Source organism: Ursus arctos, unplaced genomic scaffold, assembly GCF_023065955.2.
Source record: "Ursus arctos isolate Adak ecotype North America unplaced genomic scaffold, UrsArc2.0 scaffold_9, whole genome shotgun sequence".
NCBI lineage: Eukaryota > Metazoa > Chordata > Mammalia > Carnivora > Ursidae > Ursus > Ursus arctos.
In genome coordinates, this window is record NW_026623111.1 from 69,112,179 (window position 1) to 69,139,538 (window position 27,360).

Genomic DNA, 27,360 nt, shown 5'->3' on the forward strand with positions numbered 1-27,360 from the left:
TTTAGGTTGTATTTTTCAGGCCTTTCAACTCCAACATAAATTTTTCTAATGCAAATGGATGAACTACTAAACATTTAAGGAAGAGAGCATAGCAATTTTTTTTTAAAGATTTTATATATTTATTTGAGAGAGACAAGGAGAGAGAGAGAATGAGTAGGGAGAGTGGCAGAGGGAGACGGAGAAGCAGAGTCCTTGCTGAGCAGGGAGCCTGTGTAGGCTCGATTCCAGGATGCTGGGGTCATGACCTGAGCGCAAGGCAGCCGCTAACAGATTGAGCCACCCAGGCACCCTAGCCTAGTAATTCTTTACATACTCTTCCAGAAAACAGAGGAAGAGGGGTGCCTGGTTGGCTCAGTCAGAAGAGCATGCAACTCTTGACTTGGGGTTGTGAGTTTGAGCCCCACGTTGGGTATAGAGATTACTTAAAATCTTAAAAAAAAAAAAAAAAAAAAAAAAAAAGGAACAAAGAAAACAGAGGAAGAGGGAACATACTTCCCGGTTAAGTATGATGTTGGCATTACTCTAACGTCAAAACCAGACAAAGATATTACAGGAAAAGAAAACTACAAATATCTCTCATGAACAAAAACACAAAAAACCTTTTCCAAGATTTTAACGTATCAAACATACCCAACAAAATATAAAAAGGATAATACTTTGTGGCCAAGTGGAGTTTAGTCCAGAAAAGGACTTAAAAATCTATTATATCTCACTGTAATAAGACAAAGAAAAATCATAGAATTACCTTAGTAAAGGCAGAAAAAATATTTGACAATTGCAATAGCCACTCATGTATGATATTCTTAGCAAACCAGGACTAGAAGGAAACTTCCTCAACCTGATAGAACCTACAAAAAGCTAACCTTCTACTTAATGGTAAAAGACTAAATGCTTTCCTACTAAAACTAGTAACAAGGCAAGGTTGCCTCTCATCACTTCTAGTACAACATTGTACTAGAGGTACTAGTCCGTGTAAGAGGGCAAAAAAAAAAAAAAAAAAAAAAGACCTAAAGATTGGAAAGGAAGGCATAAAACTCTCTTATTTATAGACCACATCGTTATCTGCAGAAGATCCTAAGGGATCTAAAACAAAACTAAACCAAAGCAAAACCTACTAGAAGTGTTAAGTAAATATAGAAAAGTCTCCGGATTCAAGGTCAATATATAAAAATTAACTGCATATGTATTAATAATAATCATAAATTGAAATTTTATAATATCAAAAGATAAATATTTGAGGATAAATGTAACAAAACACGTTAAACTGTACAGTGAAAACTAGAAAATATTGCTGAAAGACATTAAAGAAGCTTTAAATTAATGGGGAAGGGTACCTGGGTTAAGCCTGGGACTCTTGATTTCCGCTCTGGTCCTGGTGTCCACCTCATGGGACTGAGGCCCTCATCTGGCCCTGGGCTCAGCCGGAGCCTCCTTGACACTCTCTATCCGCCAACCGCACCCCCCACCAGGGTGAGTGGACGCACATTCTCTCTCTCTCAAATAAATAAATCAATCTTAAAAAAGAAATTAACGGGTAGAGATATGCTCATGGACCCAAGAATCAGTATTATCTTCCCCAACTGATTTAATTTAGTGAAATCTCAAAATCCCTGCAGTCTGTTTTATAGATATTGATAAACTTATCCTAAAATATATATGTAAATGAGGACTTAAAATAGCCAAAACAAACAAATATAATAGCCAAAACAACACCGAAGAAAGGACAATCGTGGAGCCTTTGAATGAACCTAATTATTTTGAAATTTAATTATAATCTACAGTAATCAAGGCAGTGTGGTCTTAGAGTAAAAATAGATATATAGATCGAGGAGACACAGTAAAAACCATTCCAGAAATAAATCCAATTACCCATAGGCAACAGAGTTTTGACAAAGACCCTAAGGCAATTCAGTGGTGCAACTGCTATAATTACAAAGACTAACAATACCAAATGTCCTCAAGGGTACAGACGGACTGGCGCTTCCATAAATTGCTGGAGAATGCATAGCACTTTGGAAAGGTCTGGTAGTTTCTTATATCATAGCCACGTATGTTATTTACCATATGATACAGCAATTCCATTTTTAAGTGATTTACTCACAAGAAATGAAAACAGTTATCCATCCCAAGACTTGCTCACAGTCATAGCACCTCTATTCACTGTAGCCCCGAACTGTTAAGAACTGAAATGTCCATGAATTGGTGAATGGATGAACAGCTAATCGTTTTATACCCATATGTCATAATAACATTCAACAACAACTACTGACCAACTACTGGTGAGACACGGGATTAATCTCAAAAACATTATGCTACGCGGAGAAAAAAACAGACACAAAGACGGCACAGGTTGGACTCCATTTGTAAGGAATTCTCGAAAAGGCGAACTGTACTGACAGAAAGCACAGCAGCGCTTGCCAGGCACCGCGGTGTGGGCGGAGGGACTGACCGCGTCGCTCTCGATTTCAGTTTCCTCGCGGACCTGCGGCAGAGCCCGAGACCGAACGCTGAACAAACCAGCTTTCCTTACCACAATAATTCCTGGAAATTCTGCAGGTCCGCCTGTGTCAGTGCTCCTCCTAGTGGAACTGCAGTGTTTCTTCCAAGGCCACCAGGTCCAGGCGTTCAGGTGGCCACGGCTCGCCCGGGGACACCTCCTCAGCCCTGCCCACCCACCTCGTCATCTGTCAGCACCCTGTTTACGCTGGCAGTCTTCCAAGCCCTCCGTGACCCGCTCGAGTTTCCCTTTCCTTTTCCATTCCGCCCCCTAACAAGAACAACGGTTTCGTTTCCTAGCGGAACTGCGGGCTCCGCCCCCAAACAGCACGTTGCGAGCCTGGCGTCTGAGCGGGGGCGGAGTAGGGAGGCTGCGGTTCCTCGACGCCACTGCGCTGTCCGCTAGCTCCGGCTGCGCACCGCTCCGCCGCGAACGGTTTTCTCGGGGGCTCCCTCTCCTTCGGGGGCTCCCTCTCCTCCGAGGACCGGAGAGCCGAGGCGCGGCCGTGGAGCTCGGGAAAGTGGCGATGGAGCAGAGGCCGCGAAGGAGAGCTCGGGGCGGAGTGCGCCCGGTGCCCGGGCCGGTTCCCCCGTCGCGACCGGCAGTGCCGCGGCGCGCCGCGGAGCCGCCGGATACTCAGCTCTGGCTCTTCCCCAGCGCCGCGGGCCTCCGTAGGGCGCTGTCCCAGAGGATCGAGGCGACGCGTCAGATGTGCTGCACGCGCGGGCGCCTCGTGGTGTTGGAGCGCGGCGGGGCCGGCGTCGAAGTCCACCAGCTGACGGCGGGGAGCGACGGCGCCAAGAAGCCGAGTGAGTGCGGCGGGCAGTGTCCCCTCGGCCCTCCCGTCTCGGGCTGGGGGTGTGGGGGTGGGTGGGCGGGCGGGGGCCCCCAAGTGCAGCGCCTGCGGAGCGGCCCAATGGTCGGTGTGGCGGTCCTTCTCTAAACGAGAAGGGACGCGCAGGAGGGGACCCGACGCTGCAGCGGCCTGCGGTGGCTGCAGAAACGCGCCGGGCCGAGTGGCTTTTGAATTTCGCGCGTGCGAGCGCCTGAGCTCCCCCTTATCCGCGTTCCCATTTGGCGCGGAGTTTGCAGGATGGTGGCGAGAACTGGGTCGCGCACTGTGCTAGTTGCCCGCGCAGAGGGAGCGCGCGTCCAGGCCCATCTTCTTAGCCAGTCCGCCTTTAGCGTTGGTTTCTGTTAAAGTTTACTTTTCACTTACTCCTTTCTAGAACACACCAGCTCCGATTTTGTGAGCCTTTGGAGAATATAGTTCTCTTGTTCTCAACGATAATATCTTACATACGCAAACGATTTCAAGAATGCTTTCAGTTGCACTTGTCCGAGGTGGTCATCTCCGTAGATGAGGTCAGGAACTGTGGTTCGATTTTACAGGTGGGGGAAAGCAAATGGCGACATTCTTAATCTTGGAAATTTTGCCTGTTGTTGAGTGAAGAAAATGGTATTTTACAGGTCATTACGCTTTTAACTCGGAAGAAGTCCAGCATCTTTTTTTCTATTGATCGTTTGCATTCCCTTTTTGGTGAACTGCCTCTTCATATCTTAGATTGGCTTTTTAAAAATTGAGTTGTTAATCTTTTTCATATTTATTTGAAAGTTATTTGAATATTGGCGTAAGAATAGCCTTGGTCCGGCATAGACGTTGTGATGTTTTTCCCAACTTAACTTTAGCTGATGTTATTTTATAGCCTCCTTCATCAGTCTTTTCTGTTAAGGCTTATAGATTTTGTGTTACAAAGCTATCCACATTCAAGTTTTTTTTAATTTACTCATATTTATAGCAATTTTAAGCTTTTACTTATTTTTTAAAGTAGGCTTCGTGGAGCCCAATGCGGGGGGGGGGGGGGGGTTTTGAACTCATGACCCTGAGATCCAGACCTGAGTTTAAATCAAGAGTGTGGGTGGGGCTTAAGCAGCTGAGCCACCCAGACACCCAGGCTTTTATTTTTAAAGTTAAAATTTTGGATGCACTTGAAAATTATTTTGATTTAAGGAGGTAGGGGAATCTAGATTTATTTGTTTCTCCAAATGGCTCGTCTGATATCCCAGTACCTTTTTTGAGTAACCTTTTTTTTTCCTACCCAGCCCTTGAGTAACTTTTTTTTTTCCCCAAATGATTGGAAATGCTGACCTCTGAAAAATATTAGTCTGTTTAACTATTTATTCTTTATTACCAAACTGTTTTGGTTCTCATAGCATTTCTGATATGAAGGTTTGTACTTTAAGATTTTTATATGAATAAATCTTATTTGGTTAGAACCGAAAAGTAAAACAAAGTCCCACATCCAATGTTTGTGAACAGATTAAATGAGATAAGAGTAAATGGTAACTGTGGACAATTTTTAAATCTCTTAACTTTTAGGAAGGGCTAAATATGCAATAATGCCAATAAAAATTCTTTGAACAGCATCCCTCCTGAACACAGTTCCTCAAACATAATTCTTCCTTTTAAAAATATAGAACTTGGCTTCTACATGGAGCAGTTAGGAGAGTTTTATTGTTGTTATTCGTTTTGTATTTGGAAAAAGTATATCTCAAAATACACAATATATTTTCTCCTAAAATGAGTTATGTCATCCAGATACTGTTATATTTTCTTACAGACTTTTTCATTTCTTTTTTTTTTTTTTAGATTTTTTTTTTTTAAGATTTTATTTTATTTATTTGACAGAGAGGGAGAGACAGCCAGCGAGAGGGGGAACACAAGCAGGGGGAGTGGGAGAGGAAGAAGCAGGCTCCCAGCAGAGGAGCCTGATGTGGGGCTCGATCCCAGAACGCTGGGATCACGCCCTGAGCCAAAGGCAGTTGCTTAACGACTGAGCCACCCAGGCGCCCCTAGACTTTTTCATTTCTGTCACTTCAAATTTAGTTTCTCTATCTCAATTTATTAAACAGGAATCTAAAAGCAAATATTTAATTGGTTATTTTAAAACTATATTGAATTTGTTTTACTTTATTTTTTTTAGAGGGGGGAGGGAAAGAAAGGTAAGCAGTCTCTACGCTCCTCCATTTCATAATCCTGAGATCATGACCTGAGCTGAAATTAAGAGAGACACATAACGACTGAGCCACCCAGGTGCCCCCAAACTATATTCAATTTAAAACAAAGTATGAATTAGTGCTTTCCCAAGTTGAAAAAAATCCGTGGTCAAAACAGTAGTCATTGCTAATTTGTCTGCTTTTCTTCTTGAATTTTTCTTTAAAGAGAGGTTCATGTTAAGCCAAACGTTGTCTAGTTGAAATTTTTTTCCAGGTGTTTTAAGTGTATTTTAATGAAATAATAACAGTGGGTTATAACCAGAGTGATGATAGTTCCTCATTGGATTTGCTCTGCAGAGTGCATTAAGTTAGGAAAAAAAATGAAGATACATTCCGTGGACCAAGGAGCAGAGCACATGCTGATTCTATCCTCAGATGGAAAACCATTTGAGTACAACTATAGCATAGAACATGCAAGGTAGGGAACTTTTTTTTCTTTTATTAAAAAGTATTTAAAATTTACTCAAAAGGCAATCATAATTTTTGTAGGAAAATGTTACTTTATATGATCCTTGCCCCTTGCTTTACATAGTGGCTCTTAAGTAAACAATTCTGAAATGACCAGTGAATTCCATCAGTGAATTACAACCAAATTATGTTCCAAAGACATTGTGTCTTGCTTTGACATTTAAAAGAAATGATCGTTAGTCTGCCTCACCCCAAGTTGGACTTCCACATTCAGTAATTCATTTACCCCTCATAATAATCCTGTGAGTTAATTACCAGAGATAAAAGTTTTCAACATAGGAGAAAAATATATTATCATGGAATGATTTGTGAGACTTTTTCCTAGTACATCATGTGAATTAGAGCTTATTTTCATCTTGTATTATTCCTGTATCATACAATTATTGTTTGCAAAAGAGACTTCAATCATCTTGATTACAGTTATATAGTGCACATTATTTTCCTTTTAAACCATCAGTTAAAACACTCGTAGTATTTTTTGTAATTTTAGATATACTGAATATGAAGCAGTAAATTTAAATTTTTCCTTGAGCTTCAATCCCAATTAAATACAGTTAATAATTTTAACATTGATGTTGTGACTTCCATTATGGTGATTTACATAAAATATATTTTCTTTCATCAGGTTTCAATGCATTTTACAAGAAAAAAGTATAATTCAGATCGCATGTGGAGATTATCATTCTCTTGCACTCTCAAAAGGTACTTGTCTGGAATATGGTTTTTTAGAGGGAATAAATGTATGTATCTGTAGAACTAGTAAAATGTATATGCTTCACTTTGTAACAGACAAAAATAATGGTTTTGAATTTGATATAATTCAGGGTACTTGTTTTTTTCTTTAACGTAAGCTCTAGGCCCAACATGGGGCTTGAACTCCCGACCCTGAGATAGAGTCGATAAAGAGTCACATGCTCTACCGACTAAGCAGCCAGCCACTCTAAGGCACTTGCTACAAAATAAGAAAATTTTTGGATGTATAAAATCTTCAGGTTCCCATATTTACTGTTCGTACATTATACTCTGTCAAATGACAAGACTAAAACCGTTTAGTAAAGAATTTGATACCCTTTGTTTGAGGATAGACAATCAGTGGATTGGGAGTACAGTGCGTCACAAGCAGTGGAGCACTCTTCTGGGAGGAGTTTGAGCAAGAGAAAGTTTTACAGACGTTAGAGGTCACAGTGCAGAAGTAGGGCATGGTTGGTTGGGATTGCATATCTAACTTTACTTAGATCAGGGAGCAAGGAAATAAGCACACAGCCCAGAGTTAGCTTCATGTTTGGGGATTACTGGATGGATATATGTTGTTTCTGGTCAAGCAGAACGTTTCAAAGAACATGTAAGTCAGTTTGCTGACATGGCACCCTGGGCTCCATCTGGACCTTAGGGATTTATTTCAACAGTTCCATGTTTTTATTTTTCAAATAAGAAACAATGAAAATATTCTGAATAATCAGAATCATTCTGGAAACAGGACCAGGCTATGCTTTTCTAGAACCTTCTTCACTTTTCCTAGCACTCTTTCAGCTCCCTTGACAGCTTAGAATCCCTTGGGTCTGCTCTTGTGGCCAGTTTGCAGGCCTTTGATGTGTTCCCACATTACCATTTGAATTCAGGGATCCTCCCCAGCCTTTATTATGTCCTGCTTCTTATCAGACACCATAATGGTGGGAAATGAAAGCAGTGAATGTAGATTATTTCCTAAAGAAACTTGACCAGGGAGGAATAATTATAACACGATGGTGGTAGATGGGAATTCAGGGTCAAGGAAGAAAAATTTTTTTAATACATAGGACATACAAATAAAATAAAGGGAAACTGGGATAAAAGGGAAGTACATAATCCAGAACTTCACCTGCGTTGAAGGCCCTGTTGAAGTTTGAGAGTATGTACTTGCATTGGAAAAAATTGACCTGGTCGTTTGACTTCATTCATGAACACACACTTCATGATGATTATCTACTCTGTTCAGGTTATAAAGGTAAAACACACTGTGTCTTCCAGAAGCCTAGAGTCTAATGATCTGGGGCAAAAGAGATATTCAGAGTTTATTACTGGTAAATCATAAAATCTAGGAAGAACGAAAGTTGGGGAAGCAAGAAAGAGAACTGATCGTTTCATCATTATATTCCTAGTGGCTGGTAGGCACGTGGTAGTTACATTTGAGGGAAAGGTTCTGCCTCCCACCAGAATCTGCATAGTATCTTGCAAAGAGGTGCTCAGTAAGCATTAATTCTCTGATACTTTTTTTCAGACTCTGATATTGTCAACTCCATTAGATAACACCTAAGACCATTTCTTGAAAAATATCCTCCATGTATTCAGTTAACAGAAGATGTAGACTCTTTCAAGATACTGTGCTATAATTTCAAATGTATACATTATCTAGAATCTTCAGGCACATGAACAGAGTGGGTGGGCAGAAGGAAAACATTAATTTTAGGTTTTATTTTCCCGGATGTAGAATGTGTCTGGTTTTCGTGGGCCCATTTCTTGAGTTTGATTATAGTACGGTCAGGTAGCTTCATTCTACTTGTGTTTGTTTGGGCTGCTATAACAAAAATCCCATAGATTGGCTGACTTAAACAGCAGAAATTTCTTTCTCCCAGTTCTGGAGGCTGGAAGTCCAATTCAGGGTGCTGTCAGATTTGGTGTCTGTGGAGGGCCCATCTTCTTACATGGCGGAGAGGGGAAGAGAACTCTCTGGAATCTCTCTTATAAAGGCACTAATCTCATTCTTGAGGGCTCCATCCTGATGATCTCAGCTAATCCTAATCACCTCCCAAAGGTCCACCTCCTAATACCTTCACATTGAGGCTTAGGATTTCAACATGTGTATTTTTGGAGGGGACATGACTATTAAGAAGCCTACGATCTAGTGATGTGGGGCCAAGGGCGGTGTTCAGGATTTATTGCTGGTACATCACACTCTAGGAAGATAAGATCGGGGAAGCAAGGACACAAACTGTACCCTTTGAGGCAGGAGGTAAGGAAGTATAACTGTTCTTGCTAAAGAGAAGATTTCTAGTTTTTCTGTCTCAGACATACAGGAAGTTGAATGTAAGAGGCTGAGAGTATAGTATGGGTCACATACATAATGCTCTAAGGGAATGTCTCCTGCACTTTAAACTTAATAAGGCAGCATTTTGTTTGTTTATGTCAAGGTGGTGAGCTCTTTGCATGGGGACAGAATTTACACGGCCAGCTTGGAGTTGGAAGACTGTTTGCCTCAATCCCCACACCACAGGTTGTGGAGCACCTCTCAGGAGTCCCCTTGGGTCAGATTTCCGCGGGAAAAGCCCACAGCATGGCCTTATCCATGTCTGGAAACGTTTACTCGTGGGGAAGAAATGATTTGGGACAACTAGGCTTGGGCCACACTGACGGTATGAAAACATATTTTCAAGTTCGCATTATCACACGTATTTGTTAGGTAAGAGATGAATTTAACATAGGCCTCCCTGTGAAAGATGGTTCAGAGTTTCACTGTCATTGGTGCTGTTCTTCCTGGTTATCTCTGTCTTCAGGGCGGAGGCAGTCTAGGAGATGTGCATAGTGTGGAGAGTGTTGCTGTGATTGAGATATGTGTCAGGGTTGTGTGGGCCAAGGGAAAGAGCATTGCACTGATGGGAATACCTGGGTTCTGCTTCCCACTCTGCAGTTAATCAATGGCAGGGCCTTGCTGAATCACCTAACTTTTCTAGGCCTTATTTTCTTTTTCTATGAAGTAATGCGTTTGGATGAAATGACCTCCGAAGAGCCTGTGCACTTAAGTGTCTGTTAATATAAGTATATCCATATTAAGACTAAAGGATACTAATGATGTCTTTAGAAACTCACATATTCTAATCTTAGTCTATAAGGTATTCTTTGTATCTGTACACACAGATATGGGGAAAAAACTGTAATTCCCGTTATTGAACTACTTCCACAAAGCAGATGGCAAACTTTCTCAGGATCCCAAATAGCATCTTGGAGTTTTCAGGTGTGGCACACTGCCGCTTTATCAGCTGTGGTAATGCCCTTGTTTTCCCCTGGGTTACTGGTCATACACTGCATCTTTCTCCAGCATGGTCCACTGCTAATTACTCAGGAGAAACCATAGTCAATGTTAGAAAAATATTCAAGGGAGGGAAAGGAATAAAGAGCAGTTAAACTCTTTTTGCTGAACCTCTAAGTGCTTTGACAAGGAAATCATGAGAAGAAAGGAGAGGTAGTGTGGGACATGGATACTGTAGTAGAGAATTTAAAAGAAAAAAAAAGAATCTTTATGTTCATTAAAAGGGTGATTTTAGTTGGGAGTTGAAACTACCAGATATGCTGCAATTAAAGTTAATCAAGTTAGGCTAAAAGGAGAAGAGTGGGTTCTGGGAAGTGGTTTGACACTTTCACATATGAGTTCTCCCATGTGTGGCCCTTTGAGCACTGCCTCACCCCCAGTTTTAGGCCAAAATAAATACACCAACACAGAGACCTTTCTTGTCAGAAGGTGTTGCGAACCGTGGCTGCCAGCTGAGAGACAGTCCAGGTATGTTCCTAGTAGCACCGAATTCCAGCGCACAAGTCAACGTTCTCTTTTGATCATCAGCTGTTCTTTTCCTCTCATAGGTGAAGATTTTCCTTCCCTTATTGAAGCACTGGACGATCAGAAAGTTGAATTTCTCGCTTGTGGTGGCTCTCACACTGCCCTGCTCACAACGGTGCGTGTATCATTGTCTCTCCGATGATAATTCTGGAAGAACTTTGTAGTGGGGAAAGCACAAAATACCTAGGTGTGGGTACTTAGTATTTCCCTGGGAAGAAGGGTCACTTCCTACATGCAGGATTTTCCTTCTGATAATTTGCGGGCTTTGCTTTGACAGTCTTTTTTTTTTTTTAAGATTATTTATTTTAGAGAGTATGTGCACATGAGCAGGGGGAGGGGCAGGAGAGAGAGAGAGAGAGAAGCAGACTCCCCATTGAGCATAGAACCCAATGCGGGGCTTGATCTCATGACCCTGAAATTATGACCTGAGCCGAAATCAAGAGTTAGACACTTAACCAACTGAGCCACCCAGGCCCCCCGATAGTCCTTTATTAATTATTCACCAATGCCTTTTCACCAGTGAATATTCCTTTTATTAATTATTCAGTAATATTACTGAATTCAATAATATTTTATTAATTATTAAATAATATTACTGTTGTATTTCTGTAGAATCTGATAAGTTTTCTTTCTTTAGGATGGGCTGGTATTTACTTTTGGAGCTGGAAAATATGGGCAACTCGGTCACAATTCCACACAGAATGAGTTAAGACCCCGTTTGGTGACTGAGCTCGCTGGGAATAGAGTGACCCAGATAGCATGTGGAAGGTAAGTTGTGAAGTGTCCATGAAAATTGATGAAATCCATATGATAAATTTAGATAGGTAGTTTAGTAAAACTTCCATCAGTTTTTTTGACTGAGATAAAAGTATCAAACATTTTCACATGGTTGAAGGGTGGGTGAAGATGCTTAATTTACATTATTAGATAATAATCTTCATTTTAGTGTATGTATTTATTTTCATTGATTTTTTTAAAAAATATTTATTCAGATAATCTCTACACCCATTGTGGGGCTAGAACTCACAACTCCAAGATCAAGAGCCACATGTGTCTCAGACTGAATAAGCCAGGGGTGCTCTGCTTTGATTTTTTTTTCCTTAATGAGAGAATTTATTCATTTTCTGTTGCCCCTTTAGCGAAATATTTTTTTTACTGTTCAAGCACACTTTCATCTTTAAGAAAAATATGTCATTTATTTGGGATAAAATAAATGTGAATCACAAAGAATTATTCATTGATGTAATCACTTTCTCACAACCTCTCAGAGGCCAACATACTAAGTTACTATAATTCTTTCAGAGTGATCCAAGTGGAAGATGAGACAAAGTCAGTGGTGGTTTAGAATATTATGATAAGTTTGCCTGTCACGCTTTTTTTTTTCTTTTTTAAATGAAAGTAGAAAAACTTGCTCAAACTCCTTGGCTTACTTAGTTATTCCTTGAACATCACTGAGTCCACTTTATCACCAGTGGGATTTTGGGTTGTGGTGAGGTTAAGAAATCTTTCCAATCAGATACACTTACTCTTCTTTTGGGCAATATTTTTCTCATTAAACACAAGTAAATTCAGGTTCTGTCTGAATATTGGCTTCATGTGTTTATCAAAATCTTTTGTGTAAAAAACTCGTATATGTACTTTGTCTATAGACCTATTCTTTTATGATCCTGGAGTAAAATTACGTAAATGGATATTATGAAAGTAGACCAGATTATTGGGATGGCATGATTCTCTGCATTCAAGGGAACATTATCACCATTTTGGATTTTTCATAACACACATTCCTTTAAGTAGCTACGTATTAGAAGAGGAGTCTCGTGTAAGAGGAGTCTCGTGTAAGAGATACCTTAATACAAACCAGGGGAGTTCCCCTAACAACACAGGAGAATTCACTGGAAAGGTGCTCAGAACTCACTGAAAGCTGTTAAAGTCATATTCACATTTATTTAAAAAAATGTATACAAATTAGAACCAGTCAAAGGAAGCAATGTATAGGACAGAGTCCAGGAAGAGTCCAAACGAGGAGCTTCTCTTGTCCAGTCCCCTTGAAATCATGGACAGAATGGTATTACCTCCTCCCAGCCCGATACAGGACAATGTGTAGAGTATTGCCATCCAGGGAAGCTCACCCAAGTCCAGAGTTATTGGGGTTTCGTTGCTCAGTCATGATTGACTGAATCATTGCCCCTGGCGGTGCACTCAACTTCCAACCTCGCCTTCCAACCTCACCCTCCCAGTAGGTTGGGCTTCCATGCAGCCAGAGGGGCCCTTCCTGAGGCACCTGGGTAAACTGTTATGGGTGATCTCAGGATCTTGCCATGAATAACAAAGACTTTCCTATCACCTGGGAAATTGTAAGGGCTTAGAGGTTACCTCCCAGGAACTGAGGACAAAGGCCAAATTCTTACATTCTAGAGTGGGAGAGGCCCTGGAGCAAATTAGTAAGGGAAGCATTATGGTAAAAGTCTTTGGGAAGTAGAGGGAGCTCAGAAAGGATCATCTAATTCCAATCTTCTAGGATGGGGAGAGGGGGCACTCAGATGGCTTCCAAGAGGTGGTGACTCTCAAGCCAAGGCTTGAAAAAGGAGTAGCAAGCAAGGGGAGCTGCTTGTTCCTGACGGAGGGAATGCCTCTTGCCAAGGCCCAGCATCGTGGCCTTGAGCAGATGGAGGGATTCCAAAATCATTTGAGCCACACATTAATGTTATCTTAGTTTCCAGATGGCTAATTTCATCCCCTGGGAGTTGGTTAACTAGTTTCACTCACTGGGTAACCTAATTTCAGCAGTTTACCATGTTGCTGCATACTGTCTTCCTTGTAGATAATTGAGAATTGACCGTATGTGCTTTTATTTAATAGGCGGCACACACTTGCCTATGTTTCTGATTTGGGGAAAGTCTTTTCTTTTGGTTCTGGAAAAGAAGGACAACTGGGAAACGGTGGAACACATAATCAGCTGATACCACTTCCCATGAAATTGCCATCAAATGAAGAACTCAAATTTGGTAAATTTTGTAGGAGCACAGGATTTGGCATAAATACTGCTGTCAAGAAACTGATTTTTCTAAGTGTGTAATGTGACAAGGGAAAAAAATGTATGACTATGAAGGGAGTTTTTCTAAACATTGGTTTCATTTTTTTTACTTGTAAAGAACTTAAAATATTCAGTATAATTAATGAAGTCAAAATAACCATTAGTTTTCTCTTACCCCTTCACATTAAGATTAATGTGGACCTAACATGATAGAACATAAAGTAGATTCTATGGCTTCAGAGGCATATGCTGCAGGAGACCTATTAATTCCATGGCGATTGGTTTTCTTACCTGGTAGCTGACTCACAATCATGTAAAGCCCCGAGAATGACGAGCAGCTGACATATGCCAGGCACTGTAACTGTGCTAACCCCTTACATGTATTATCTCACCTGTCCTTTAGCAGTTCTGCGAGATGTGTGCTCTCAGTCTCGTTTTCCCTGAGGGTACAGAGACTTGCAGGGTGAAGGGTTAGCCAGTAGTGGTTTGGCTGGATTTGAACTGTGGCCTGAGTCACACAGAGCTCCGAAACGCTGCTATAGAAACTGCCTCAGAGTACTTGGGTTACTTACTTCTGAAACCTTCGTGGTGACCCAAGGTACCAGAATTCTCTTAAATTCTTCTGGGAAGATGAACAGTAGGATTATTTCTTTGAGCAGTTCATATATTTCTTACCAGCCATCTAGACTTTTGAAGTAGTTACATTCTTTACAGCCAGTGGTTACTGGTTAAATCTTGAGCTGTAGAATATGGCTTTTGGTAATGAGAGCTGAATTAAACCAGGGATCAGTGAACTAATCGAATACTGGTTTGACTATTTTATATATAAGCATTTACATTAATTATGTACGGCAAACTGATGTCACCTGTCAACCTTGCAGATTACCTGTGTTTGCCAACTAGACTTTACTCTGAAGGAAATGTATATTTCTGCTTCATGGGTGGGAAATGTGTAGAGTGTTTGTGTATCAAAAAGAGAAAAGGACGAAGTTTAAGAAGAATCTGAAATGATTTAAATTGAGTGTGCATGTTTGGGCCGGTCACTGTCTGCCCTCTTACTTTCTGTGTCTCCCTTTCAGAAAGCCGTACTTCAGACAAGGAGTTAGTCATGATTGCTGGAGGGAATCAAAGCATTTTGCTCTGGATGGGAAAAAAGGTAAAAGTAGATCTCTAGAGGTTTTATAACTTGGTATTTTAGGCACACTGAAGGTTCAAGATCCCAGTGTGGTGAATTCCAAAGTCATCTAGTTCCTAAACTGACCTTTAGGGAATAGCTAAACATTATGGATCCTTTATTGTCAAAACTACACAGTAAGTATTGACTCACAGAAATCAGCAGATTTCTCTCTGGTAAATGTCAAATCAGATTTCCTTAGATCTTTCCTTTGCCCTGCCAGTGGTACACGGTCGGTATCCTAGCTAACCTTCAGGTTGACATTCTAAAATGATTTTTCTGGCTAGTACTAAAAAAGACCCGAGGTTCATAGGCCTGTGAATCATGACTTCATAACCTCCTCACCATACTTTGCTGAGGCAAACCCAAGTTCCTCCCATTCCTACACAAATGTTCTTCCCTTGAGGCTGTGTGGTGTTCACTTTAATCTGATTATATTTATAGGATGTGCTGAGTGTTGAGCACTCAGAAAAATTTACCTTGGATTTAAGCCCCTTGGACAAGAAGTTGACAACCAGGCAAATGATAGATTATTTCCTGGTAAAATCTTACTTCAGGATTTCCCACAGCTATATTATCCATATTTAAAAATCAGTATTACCCTGTATCCTTAGAATGTGCCTAAAAGTTGGATACCTGTTTCTGTGGTGTCTAAATGCTGTGTTTTACTTGCTTGTTTGTGTACAGAATCCCTATGTTAATCTGAGGAGGAAAATTCCTACATTGAACGAAGGGACCGTAAAGAGGTGGATTGCTGATGTGGGGACTAAACAGTGGCAAAACACAAAAAGGTACAGCCCCTGTGTTTCTCTGCTTCATATAGTTCTGTAAAGTAGCCTTTCCCCTGACTGGTTCTGCACAGTACAGAGACGGGAGGTTTTGTGGTCCACGATGGTCCCTCAGGCAGAGATCTTCGGAGAAACGACCCATTGTGTGTGTTTGTGTGTGTGTGGAGACAGATTTATTTTTAAGGAGTTGGCTTACGCAGTTGTAGGAACTGACAGGTGAAAGTAGGTATGCAGGCCAGCAGGCTGGAGACCCAGGGAAGAGTTAATACTGCAGCTGGGGTCCGAAGGCATTCTGGAGGCAGAATTCTCCATGCCTGCCACCTTTTTCTCTTCAGGCCTTTGATGATTGGATGAGGCACACCCACATTATGGAGGGTGACCTGCTTTACTCAGTCTGTTGATTTGAACGTGAATCTCCTCTAAAAAATATCTTCACGGCAATATCTGTATTGGTGTTTGGCCAGATATTTGGGTGCCATAGCCTAGCCAAGTTGACACATTAAAATTAAACACCACAGCTAACATGTAAGCTCCGTGAGGGCAGCTGTCTTCACTGGAGGACTTCTCTGGATCTCCGATATGTTTGCATATATTGTGACTGTTCGTAGTAGGAGGTACCCCTATGTCATTTCCCAGCCCTCTTTGACCTAAGAACCACTTGTCTGTGGACCTCTTCACAACTGAACAGTGTGGGCAGTCTTGCTCAAAATGATACGACTCCTACCATCTTTAAAGATTATACTTCTACAAACGTTTCCTTTTAGAGATATTTTTAGCTGTGGTTTTCTAATTCTGAAAAGTAGTTGTATAAAACAGCTGCATCATAGCCTGCATAGACGATCAAGAACTGTGCTGGTGACTGTCCTTACCTTGCTGAGCGCTGAGTAATGTGTGGAATTGTCAAAACACCGTGTTGTACTCCTGAAACTGAGATGACATTCTACGTCAACTGTACTTCAATAATTTAAAAAAATCTACTCGTGCTATTATTTCCAAGATGGAACTGAGCCTACCCTCCTCAGCCCCATCCTCCCATTTAATTTCTGGTATTTTTGTTCTGTTCCGCTTAAGTGGAACAGAAATAAATAGGGCTTGGGTGGGTTGGGAATGTCTTACTTATTCGAGGAAATACCCTACGTCCATCCTTTCCCTCTTTCCCTGTGGTTTCTCTGAGTACATACCTTTTCATTACTCGTACTTGCCACTGAAATTTCGAGGTTGGGAAAATGGAATAGACTTTTCGATGCCCAAGGCAAAATGCAAACAAATCAGAGACAGAGGAGTTCGAAGGACGCTGAGGAGATGTTTTATGTATCATATCTCATGCTGTAAGGAGGCATACACTAGGATTTGTTTTAACCACCATCTTATTCCTAATACAGGGAAATCAGAGAGATATTTTCATCTTCTGCTTGTCTGACTGGAAGTTTTTTAAGGGAAAGGTAATCTATATATAATATATTTATAAAGTTTAAGATCCTGTTAAAAATACTGTGTACAGCATAATGACTGTAGTTAATAATGGATTGTATATTTGAAAATTGCTAAGAGAGTAGATCTTGAACGTATTCATTATTTAAAAAATTGGGGAGTACCTGGGTGGCTCAGTCGGTTAATTGTCTGCCTTCAGCTCAGGTCATGATTCCAGCGTCCTGGGAAGGAGTTCTGCATTGGGCTCCCTGCTCAGCGGGGAGTCTGCTTCTCCCTCTCCCTGCTCTTGTGCTCTTGCTCTCTCTCAGTCCCTCTCAAATGAATAAATAAAATCTTTATAAAAAAAGGAAAAAAAATATTTTGTAACCATATGTGGTGATGGATGTTAGCCTTATGTGATAATTATTTTGCAATATATACATATGTCAATTCATTATGTTGTACACACCTGAAACTAATATGTTATATCTCAATTGTATTTCAATAAAAAAATGGAAGACTGTAAGAAAATGGCATGAGGGTAAAATAGTTCACTGTTTGTCTCTTTAAAAATTAACTTTAAAAAAATTTTTATTTCTATTTGTTCTCGAGAGAGAGAGCACATGCGCACATGTGTGCGGGGTGGGAGGCAAGAGGGAAAGGGAGAGAGAGAATCTCCACTGAGTGTGGAGCCCAACATGGGACTCGATCCCACAACCCTGAGATCATGACTTCAGCAGAAATCAAGAGTTGGATGCCTAACTGACTGAACCACCCAGGCACCCCTATAAATTAACTTTTTTTAATGAAAGCAAATACATGGGCACTGTAGAAAATGTCAAAAATAAAGACCTGTGACTGAAAAAAATGAAAGTCACCCATAATCCATCACTTAAGAGGAATAGCTTTCGTGTATATATCTTTTTTTGTGCAAATTTATTGTTTTACTAAAAATGTGATTATGTTATTTTATACATTACTTTTTACTTTATGCATTTGTCCATTTTCTATTTTATTCAGTTTATATTATTCAGTAGTTTTTTTTATGTCACTGTAATGGCTGCATGGTATTCCATGGGAATTAATTTATTTAACCATTTCCTATTGCAAGGTGTTAACATTTCTTTGAATTTTTACATATGAAAGAATGACTTTGCACCTCTTTTCCTAAATATTTATATAATATTTATCTTAACAATGCTATCTATTTTGAGATACTAAATATTTGCATTATTTTACAAAGAATGTGTCCTATTTCTAAGACATTGAACATAAATATGTTAAGAATAAATGTAATTCACCTGAAGATACTTAAACACTTCATTAGTGATTTTCTTTCTTTTTTTTTTTTAAGATTTTATTTATTTATTTATTTGAGAGAGAGAGAAGACATGAGCAGGGGGAGAGGGAGAAGCAGGCTCCCCGCTGAGCAGGGAGCCCAAGACCAGGGGCTCGATCCCAGGACCCTGGGATCATGACCTGAGCCAAAGGCAGACGCTTAACTGACTGAGCCACGCAGGCGCCCCTCATTAGTAATTTTCTGTTGCAACCCTAAGAATTTACTGCTCTGAAGCCCCTTCATCTTTTTGAAAGATTTATTTATTTATTTATTTATTTATTTGAGAGAGGGAGATCGAGCACGCGATGGGGGGGCAGAGGGAGCGGGAGAGAGAATCTTAAGCATGTTCCATGCTTAGTGTGGAGCCCAAGGTGGGCTAAATCATGTATGACCTGAGCCAAAATCGAGTCAGTTGCTTAACTGACTATGCCACCCAGGCATCCCTGAAGCCCGTTTTTTTGATCCTGACTTTCAGTTCATGTAACTGGGAGAAATTGTCATTTTTTTTTCAGAAATGGGGAAAAACCTCTTTTTTGTGTGTGACTTTTTTTTTTAAGTAAATGTTTAAGATACAATAATATCTGAGTTAAACTTGGATAGTATATATATTGTTAACATTGTCTTGGTATTTTTTAGCCTTTTAGAAATAATCATAAGTGGTCAATTACATTTTCAATTGAATTTGTATTTAGCCAAATTATCTTTATTGTAAAGTTGAGGGAAAAAGTAATTTTATTGAAATGAAATAAGATTTATAAGAAATGCTTCATCTGTATAAATAATCTGATAATTTAATTTTTAAGTGTCCTGTTCCGTTTACTTAGATCTACTTTTAAATTTATCTTCCTTCTATAGAAAAGCTGCAGAAACGATGCTTATTCACTTGGACTTAAATAAAGCAAGAAATGCCTTTAAAGAGTTAACCCAGAAGGACTGGATTGCTAACACGGTGGTATTCTTTAGATTCCTATTTAGAAAAAGAAAATACACTAAAGCATTCTTCTGTAAGAATTCAAACTTTGAGAAGAAATACTTTGTTTCAGGAGAGTCTCTGAGAGCCCGTAGCACATCCAGATTATGTGAAATTCAGACAGCATTCAGGAGTTGGCCCCCTTGGGGCAAAATGGTGGCTCTGGTAGTCACATAGATGACAAATAGTCCAGGTTCATCTGTACACACAAACAGCAAACACACAGACACACCCCTGTACATAGATGCACACGCTCGCTGGAGGGAATTTTGTCAGCTCACGGCTATAAGGAAGATGATTAAAGGATTGGTTGAGATTGATACACTAGAATATGAAACAGCATGTTCTTTACAATTATTTTAAACATAAGTGTAGAAATGAGAACACTTTTGGTGTGAACATCTCTCTTACCGGGGACTACCTGGATTCTTTTTTCTGTGTTTTGTTCTGTTGCACTTCCTTTCTATAGGTTCTAGAATGTTCCTTGGGGGATTGTTGCTTCTTTGTTTCAGTACTGTTACTATTGTTTTTAGGTTTCCCACTTTGCCAGATGCTCCAAACTTGTTTCCTTTATTAGTTCAGCCTTTCTTGATGTAGCCTTTATTAATTTATTTCTCTGTTCTCTTATATTGGTTGATCTAGGGGTAGTACTTTCTTTGTTCTCTCAGTCTCTTTCCTGGTCTCACCCTGGTTCCTTTTCTCTCTCTCTCTCTTTCACTTCTTTCTCTTTGGGCCCCTCTCCTCTCTCTTCTCCCTTCCCTTCCCGTTCTCTCCCCTCTGCTCTCTTCTCTCTTCTGTTCTCCCCCCCTTCCCCCCTTCTTCTCATTTGCTCTTGGCCTCTGTTTCTGTACCTCTCATTCTCTTTCTCTTTCTGTCTCCCTGTCATTTCTCCCTCCTTCCTCTCCTGCCTCACCTGCTCTCCTGTTCTATCCTTCAAAACCAACATTCTGTATCTGAGCTGCAGGGTCTCTTTACACACACTCCTTTCTCTTGAGGGAAGATGAAAAGTTTAATTCTGTTAAACTTGGCAGAACCGTGGCCCTATATTAGGGGTCTGAGGTAAAATGGATCCTTAATTCCGTACCTTTATCAGGCTCTGAAGCATTTAGTAGGAAGATCACCACTTCTGCATCTGTAGAGGGAAGAGGTTGGGCCAGTTCTTCACGAAAGCTAATTATACCTTTGTTGTGCCAGAACAATACTGTATGATACACAGTCGACATAATCATAGTCTTCCTATTTCAGAGCAGATAGTTGGATCAGAAGACTTGTAATGTTTCTTTCTAGTTTGAGATTTATGTCACACAGATTGACAGACCTCTGCAGTTCGTTCCTTACTCAGCAGACACTTGAATGCTTGCTCTCTGTAGGGCACTGTGGTGCGGATTCCTGGTGAACATGAAAGAGACATGCTCCCTGTCTTTAAAATGCTTGCTTAGGGACACAGACATGAACATGCAGGTATTAGTGGGAAGACTGGCTGTGTTTTACACCCCATTGTCTTCCCTCGTACCTCACTTAGAACCTAGTTAGATGTATAATAAATATTTTCGGATGAATGAATTCAGTTGTCACTAGGGCAGTGGATGGTCATCTCTACTTAGAGTACTCGAAACAAGGTCCTCAGAGGAAGTAGGCGTTTATCACGTGCCTATCTCAGGAAGGGCATTCCTGGCAGTCAGGAAAGTACACTGAGGCACAAGTGTGTGGAACAAGATGGCTGACGCAAGAGGATCACAGTAGTTCTGCAGGGTTGCGGAAGGTTGGGAGGTTTGGTGATGTGGCAGCTGATGAGCCACTGAGGTAGGAGGGGTGTGTGTTACCAAAAGGTGTTAGAGTAGTCAGGTATGTGACTCCAAAGATTGAACCATGTAGTAGGAGCCTGGCATAGTGTTTCGATACAAAAATAGTAGACAATTAAAGAATTTGTACTTTTAGAGATACCATTTAGCTCATCATAATTTAATGATTAAGAGTTTGGGCTTTGGAGTCAGAAAGTTCCAGAAGAGGTTCCCACTTAGCTCTGTGACCTAGAGCAGATACAGAGTTCCTGTCTATAAAACGGGTTGTTTTTTTTTTTTTTAAAGATTTTATTTATTTATTTGTCAGAGAGAGAAAGCACAAGGGTGGGGCGGGGGCGGGAAGCTGCAGGCAGAGGGAGATGCAGGCTCCCTGCTGAGTAAGGAACCTGATGCCGACTTGATCGGATCATGACATGAGCTGAAGGCAGACGTTTAACCAACTGAGCCACCCAGGTATCCCTAAAATGGGGTTTTTAATACCATCTGTGTTCTCGAAGAACTACAAGGATTAAATGACTTAATTAACATATGCAAATAATTTAGCATAATATCTGACAAATGAGTTCTCCTTTTGAGAGAAGCATAACTTCTCAGTGGATTTTGAAATAAATTATTTCTGTTATCTGGGCACATCTCACATAAACAATCAGAATTGCATTTGAATTTTTCTCGAACATTTGTGTTCTGAATTGGGGAAATGGTAAAGGGAGATTGAAAGGACTAAAAGCTTGAGTTTGTAGTGGACAGAGTTTGTGATGAGGCGGGTGGTCCTGTGAGGAAACCACGTTGGTTTTTGTTGCTGGGGTTATTGCTTTTTGTTTGTGTGGGGTTACTAATTTCACGTTGCTTTTTGGGGTTCTTACACATCCTTTGAAGATAATGAGGTAGTGGAATGAGGGGGTAGAATGTATTTATTTTTGGGAGGGCTGCCTGTTAGTTCTGAATTCCTTGTTCATCCAGTATAACTCTTAGAATTTCTTCTCCACCTCCTTCATGCTTCATTGCAGTTAAATGGGATAACGCTTGTCACGTACCTGCAGCTTAGGTAGTTGGGAGGCTCCGTGAGGTTGGATGGAAACATGGGTTTGGGGACTGAATGATTATTCCAGTTTCTTGGTGGAACAAAACTCCCGATTCTAGATTTTATTTTATTACAAGTTGCAACCAGTTCTTGCTGTGTTTTGAGTGTCTTTTCCCTGATCCTTTTTGACCACAGATAACCACATGTCTCAAGGATAATCTGCTCAAAAATCTCCCATTTCATTCTCCACACCAAGAAGCTTTAGAGATTTTCTTCCTTCTCCCTGAATGTCCCATGATGCATGATTATAGCAGCTGGGAGAGTCTGGTGGTTCCCTTCGCAGAGGCTGTTTGTGCCATGAGTGACCAGTCTTTAGGGGTTCTGGGTAAGACTGATGATTTACATCTGAAAATACTTTAACCATCCTCTCAGTGGAAACGCATGCTTGGTAGTTATAGCAAAACTTAGATAATTGTAAATATGTTCATATTTTTTAATTCATATTTTTAGCATATTGTAAAGATGCTGTAGTAATTATTATAGTCATCCAAAATAGATTGTTTTACTACCTTTTTAGAGTCCTTGTAATGGTACATGTGTGGTTTGGTCATGAGGTCCTTTGTCCCCAACTTTTCATTATGAAAAATTTCATACATGGAAGTTGAAGGAATGGAACGTGACTATCCATACACCCCTACCTTAGAGTCAGCAACAGGTCATCTCTTGCCACGTGCGCTCCTCTCTTTATGTGCAGATGACACTTTATTTTTGCTCAAGTACTTGAAAGTAAGTTGGAAACATCATGACATTTCACCCATAATATGTCAGCGTGCATCTCTTACGAATATGGGATCCTACATTAAAACATCCGTATCACACCTAATAAAATTAGACCATAATTCCATAATATCTAGGCATATTCAAATTTCTGCACTTGTCCCAAAAGTCTTTTACCACTTTTTTTTTTTCTTTAAGATTCTAGGTCAGTTGTCCTGTTGAACGTCCTACACCTAAATTTGTCTGATTATTTCCATCTTTGCCTGTATTTCAAGGACACTGGAAGTTAGGTCTAGGGGCTTGAGTAGATTTTAATGAGGTTTTTGACAAACAGCGTATTCATCCCAAGGAAGTCCATTCTTTCTTAGGTTTTATTAAATCTAGGTAAGTGAGTGATGGAAAGCTGGTGTAAAGCATTTGTGATTTTTTACAATACTGAGAGGTGCGTGCCTGTTTTTTTTCTTTATAATAAGCTCTAGAACCAACATGGGGCTTGAACTCATGAGATAAGAGTCATGTGCTATATCTATCCAGCCAGACACCCCCAGGGTGTTTTCTTTAAAGTAGGCTCCATGCCCACTGTGGGGCTTGAACTCACAACCCTGAGGTTAGGAGTTGCATGCTCTACCAACTGAGTCAGCCAGGGGCCCTGAGAGGTGTTTTTTAAGAGGTGAAAACTCATGCTAGGAGTGAGAAAATAAAGTTGTGCAATTGTGATTAATTCTTAAGTCTGGTTTTTAAAACAGCATGTTATTTCATCTGGGGGAAAAGGAAATGTGACTCATCTTGTCGGGTTTCCCCCCCCCACAAGTTAATTAGATCAAGTTCATGGTTTTGTTACTGTCAAGGGATTTTTCTCAAGGACATTAAATTCGTAAACTTTGTTCATTGCGGTTGTATTTACTAAAAAGTTTATTACAAATGCGTTTTTGTAACTGATACATATGACAGTGTTCTAGCCATTTACCTTTAAGAATCCAAGAAAAATGACTTGCCAATGCTTATTTACCTTTGTGTCCCTCAGAGGAGTACTGGGCATCTCTGCAAGATGCCGCATTCATCAGGCTGGTCCAGATGTTTAAAAGAGCCATCACTGCTCAGCTACACTACTGGACTGAAAGCTCTGAGAACAACTACCACGTTAAGGCTCTCCTAGAAATACTGAAAAAGCTGCATAGGGTAAGCGTTCTTTCAGACATGCATAGGTTTTTATTTTGCAGTAAAAAAATCCCTTGGTTTCAACTGGCCTGAATCTTTAGCAGACTCAGGAAACGTTTATATTGCTATTTTTAAATTTTTGTTTTCTGTGAGTTAAGTCATGCATATCAAGGAGTGTATGTACTTATCTGTGTGCAGTTTGAAGAAAAGTAATGAAACAGTAGTGTAACTACTGCCCGTGTCGACAAGGAAACCATTTTTAGTACTTTAGAAATGCCTGTGTATGATACACCCCCTCACCTGGAGATAGCCATGATCTTGGATTTGGGGTTAATCACTCCCTTTGTTGTTTTAGGATTATATATTTTTCTTGATAGCATGTTGTTTAATTTTGCTGGTTTTGAAATGTATATGAATGGAATACATGCTTATTATGTAACATTTTGTTTTATAGATTCATCCAGATTCGTATTTATGACTGTATTTCATTCACTTTCATTTCCACGTTGTAGTCTATAGCGTGAATCTTACCTTAATCATCCATTCCAGTAGTGATGTGGGTATATGTGCTGTTCGTAATTCTTTTGGGGAGGAGCTGTTCTTCTTGAGAAAACACACTGCTGTAAATACTTTCGTACATATTTCTTGGTCCTCATGTGTCAAGAATTGGCTTTTAGTTTCCATACCTAGTCCGGCGTTGATAGGTTGTGGGGTATCTGTGGGATCTTCATTGGTAGTGATAAACCGCCTTCCACGATGGTCGGACTGATTTCAGTCCTCTCCAGATGACGAGAATACCCGCTACTCCAAGTCTGACTTAAAATATGGAAAATATTTTCAGTATTACATGATACCAAATTATGATTTTCACCCTGTTTCCCTGGTTCTAATGCGTGAGAGCTGTTTTCATATTTATAACTGCAGTACTTGTCTCCTTTTCTGTAAAATGTCTGTCTGCCTTTTGTTCAGTGTAAATGTATCGTTTGACTTTTTTTTTTTTTTTTTACTGATTATAGGAGTTTTTTGTTTTGTAAATGAGTCCTTTGTCAGTTGTGTGTGTTTCAGATCTCATATCCCAGTTTGTGGCTTGTCTATTCACTTTGTGGTATTTTGTTTTGTTTTGATGAGCCCACATTCTTAGTTTTAATACGGATAAAGTTCTCAATCTAATCCTTTATAGTTCTTACTCTTTGGGTCTTGTTTTAAGCTTTGTTTTTTCTTCAAGTTTTTAAGTTCTCACCCTAAGTCAGGAGGCAGCAGGGTTTCCGTTGGAGCCACAACCACTGCATAAGCTCAGAGCGTGAAAGCCCCTGGCGGCAGTGCGAAAATGAATGGGCGGGCCTGTGTCCCAGCAAGGCTTCGGCCCGAGGTCTGTGTAGATTGTCCGCTAGCAGGTGATAGCTGGGGCCCGAAGAAGAGTACAAACAGAGTCCCATCTGCCTATGTCTAATATTCAAAAGGTTAGAAATCTAGCTAATAAACTGTGGAACCAATATACTCTAAAGTAAAATACACGCTACCCACCCACCTTGGCAGATAAACCTTCCTAATGACAGGGGAGGCCAGGTTTAATTTAGAAATCTCAGACTCTGCACTGAGAGGCGGAGACTCAGACAGAGGCCTTCCCAAGTCTTCTGCCTTTTTTCCTACCTTGGTTTTGTCCCACGCTGGGGGTGTCCTGCACCCATATGTGGACACCTCGGCCCGTATGTGTCTGTACTCCATCCCTGCCTCCACAGCAGCCGCACCTTAGCCGTGTCTGGAGCCCTAGAGCCTAGGGGTGTGCTCACCTCCAATACAGTCCACTCTCTAGAGAGCACGCAGGGAAGAGGCCTGCACATGTGCTCAGGTCCCCTTGGCCCTGCAGGCTCCTTACTTTTACTTTTTTGAGAAGAGGATTGGCTGGAGAAGGCCAGGGCAAGGACGTGTAAATAAATCCTGGACCTGGAGCAGAGGCTACTCTTAACCCAGGTCTAAGGGGAGTATTGATTTTAGCTTTACCTTTTACAATTCGGTGTTTAATCCAATTGGAAATTTATTTTTTATTATTTTCCATGTGAAAACAATTGCCTAGCACCACTTAATTGAAATTCTCTCCCTTCCCTCCTGATAGGCAATGCAAAAAAAAAAAAATCTTATTGGAAATTTGAAGTTGCATTGAATCTGTATTTCACTTCGGGGAGAACGGACATCTTTACTATTGTGCGTCTTTATGGTGTCTGTTTCTTCCATTTATTCGATAGTCTTTAAAGTCTTGAGATAAAATTTTGTTATTTTAGTATGGAAGTCTAGGATATGTTTAATTAAATCTATTCCAGCACATTTAACTTTTTAAAGATTTTTGTAGATGGTGTCTTTTAAAAATTATATCTCTTATTTGTAGGACTGTGTTGATTAATTTTCACATTATATCTAGTAATTTACCTGTACATTATTTTGCATTTTCTAGGCAGGTAATCATATCTTTAAAAAAATAATGTTTGGGTTTTTTTTTTAATTCATATACATTTTATTACTTTCCTTTTCCGTGTTGCACTGGCTAAGCCTTCCTCTACAATGTTGAATAGAAGTGTTGGTGATACATATTGCATGGTGCACTGGGTGTTATACACAACTAATGAATCATCGAGCCTTACATCGAAAACCGGGGATGTACTGTATAGTGACTAACATAATATAATAAAAAATCATTATTTAAAAAAAAAAAAGTGTTGGTGATAGTAGGTTCCTTATCTTATTTGTGATTTTATTTCTTTCTTTTAGATTTTTATTTATTTATTTGACAGCACAAGCAGGGGGAGTGGCAGAGGGAGAGGCTGAGCAGGGAGCCTGACATGGGACTTGATCCCAGGACCCTGGGATCATGACCTGAGCCAAAGGCAGAAGCTTAACCAACTGAGCCACCCAGGAACTCCAATTTATTTATTTTTAAAGATGTTATTTTACTATGAAGTAATCTCTGCACCCAATGTGGGGCTTGAACTCTCAACTGCAAGATCAAGAATCACATGCTCCATAGACTGAGCCAGTCAGATGACACTTGTTTGTTATTTTATTTTTTTTAATTTAATTAATGAATTAATTTTTATTTAAATTCAGTTAACATATAGTGTATTATTAGTTTCAGAGGTAGAGTTCAGTGATTCATCAGTCTTCTGTAACACCCAGTGCTCATTACATCACATGCCCTCCTTAGTGCCCATCACCCAGTTACCCCATCCCCCCACCCCTGTCCCCTCCAGCAACCCTCAGTTATTTGTGATTTTAAAGGAAATTT

At 40.2% G+C, this 27,360-nt stretch overlaps 1 protein-coding gene and 1 long non-coding RNA gene across 2 annotated transcripts in view; one reads left to right on the top strand and one right to left on the bottom strand.

Moving 5' to 3' along the window:
• The window catches only part of LOC130543200 (uncharacterized), a 29,931-nt gene extending 27,149 nt beyond the window's left edge, over positions 1 to 2,782 (bottom strand). The window contains exon 1 of the long non-coding RNA XR_008958361.1: positions 2,531 to 2,782. This is a non-coding gene — a long non-coding RNA (uncharacterized LOC130543200). The remainder of the gene's footprint in view (positions 1 to 2,530) is intronic.
• HERC5 (HECT and RLD domain containing E3 ubiquitin protein ligase 5) overlaps positions 2,662 to 27,360 on the top strand; it is a 41,260-nt gene continuing 16,561 nt past the window's right edge. Inside the window, exons 1-13 of the mRNA XM_026509745.4 lie at positions 2,662 to 3,306; positions 5,852 to 5,972; positions 6,648 to 6,724; positions 9,190 to 9,411; positions 10,634 to 10,725; positions 11,248 to 11,378; positions 13,470 to 13,615; positions 14,724 to 14,800; positions 15,506 to 15,609; positions 16,989 to 17,048; positions 19,211 to 19,304; positions 22,344 to 22,533; positions 23,950 to 24,104. Of these exons, the coding sequence (XP_026365530.3) occupies positions 3,024 to 3,306; positions 5,852 to 5,972; positions 6,648 to 6,724; positions 9,190 to 9,411; positions 10,634 to 10,725; positions 11,248 to 11,378; positions 13,470 to 13,615; positions 14,724 to 14,800; positions 15,506 to 15,609; positions 16,989 to 17,048; positions 19,211 to 19,304; positions 22,344 to 22,533; positions 23,950 to 24,104 (1,752 nt within the window). The 5' untranslated portion in view covers positions 2,662 to 3,023. The remainder of the gene's footprint in view (positions 3,307 to 5,851; positions 5,973 to 6,647; positions 6,725 to 9,189; positions 9,412 to 10,633; positions 10,726 to 11,247; positions 11,379 to 13,469; positions 13,616 to 14,723; positions 14,801 to 15,505; positions 15,610 to 16,988; positions 17,049 to 19,210; positions 19,305 to 22,343; positions 22,534 to 23,949; positions 24,105 to 27,360) is intronic.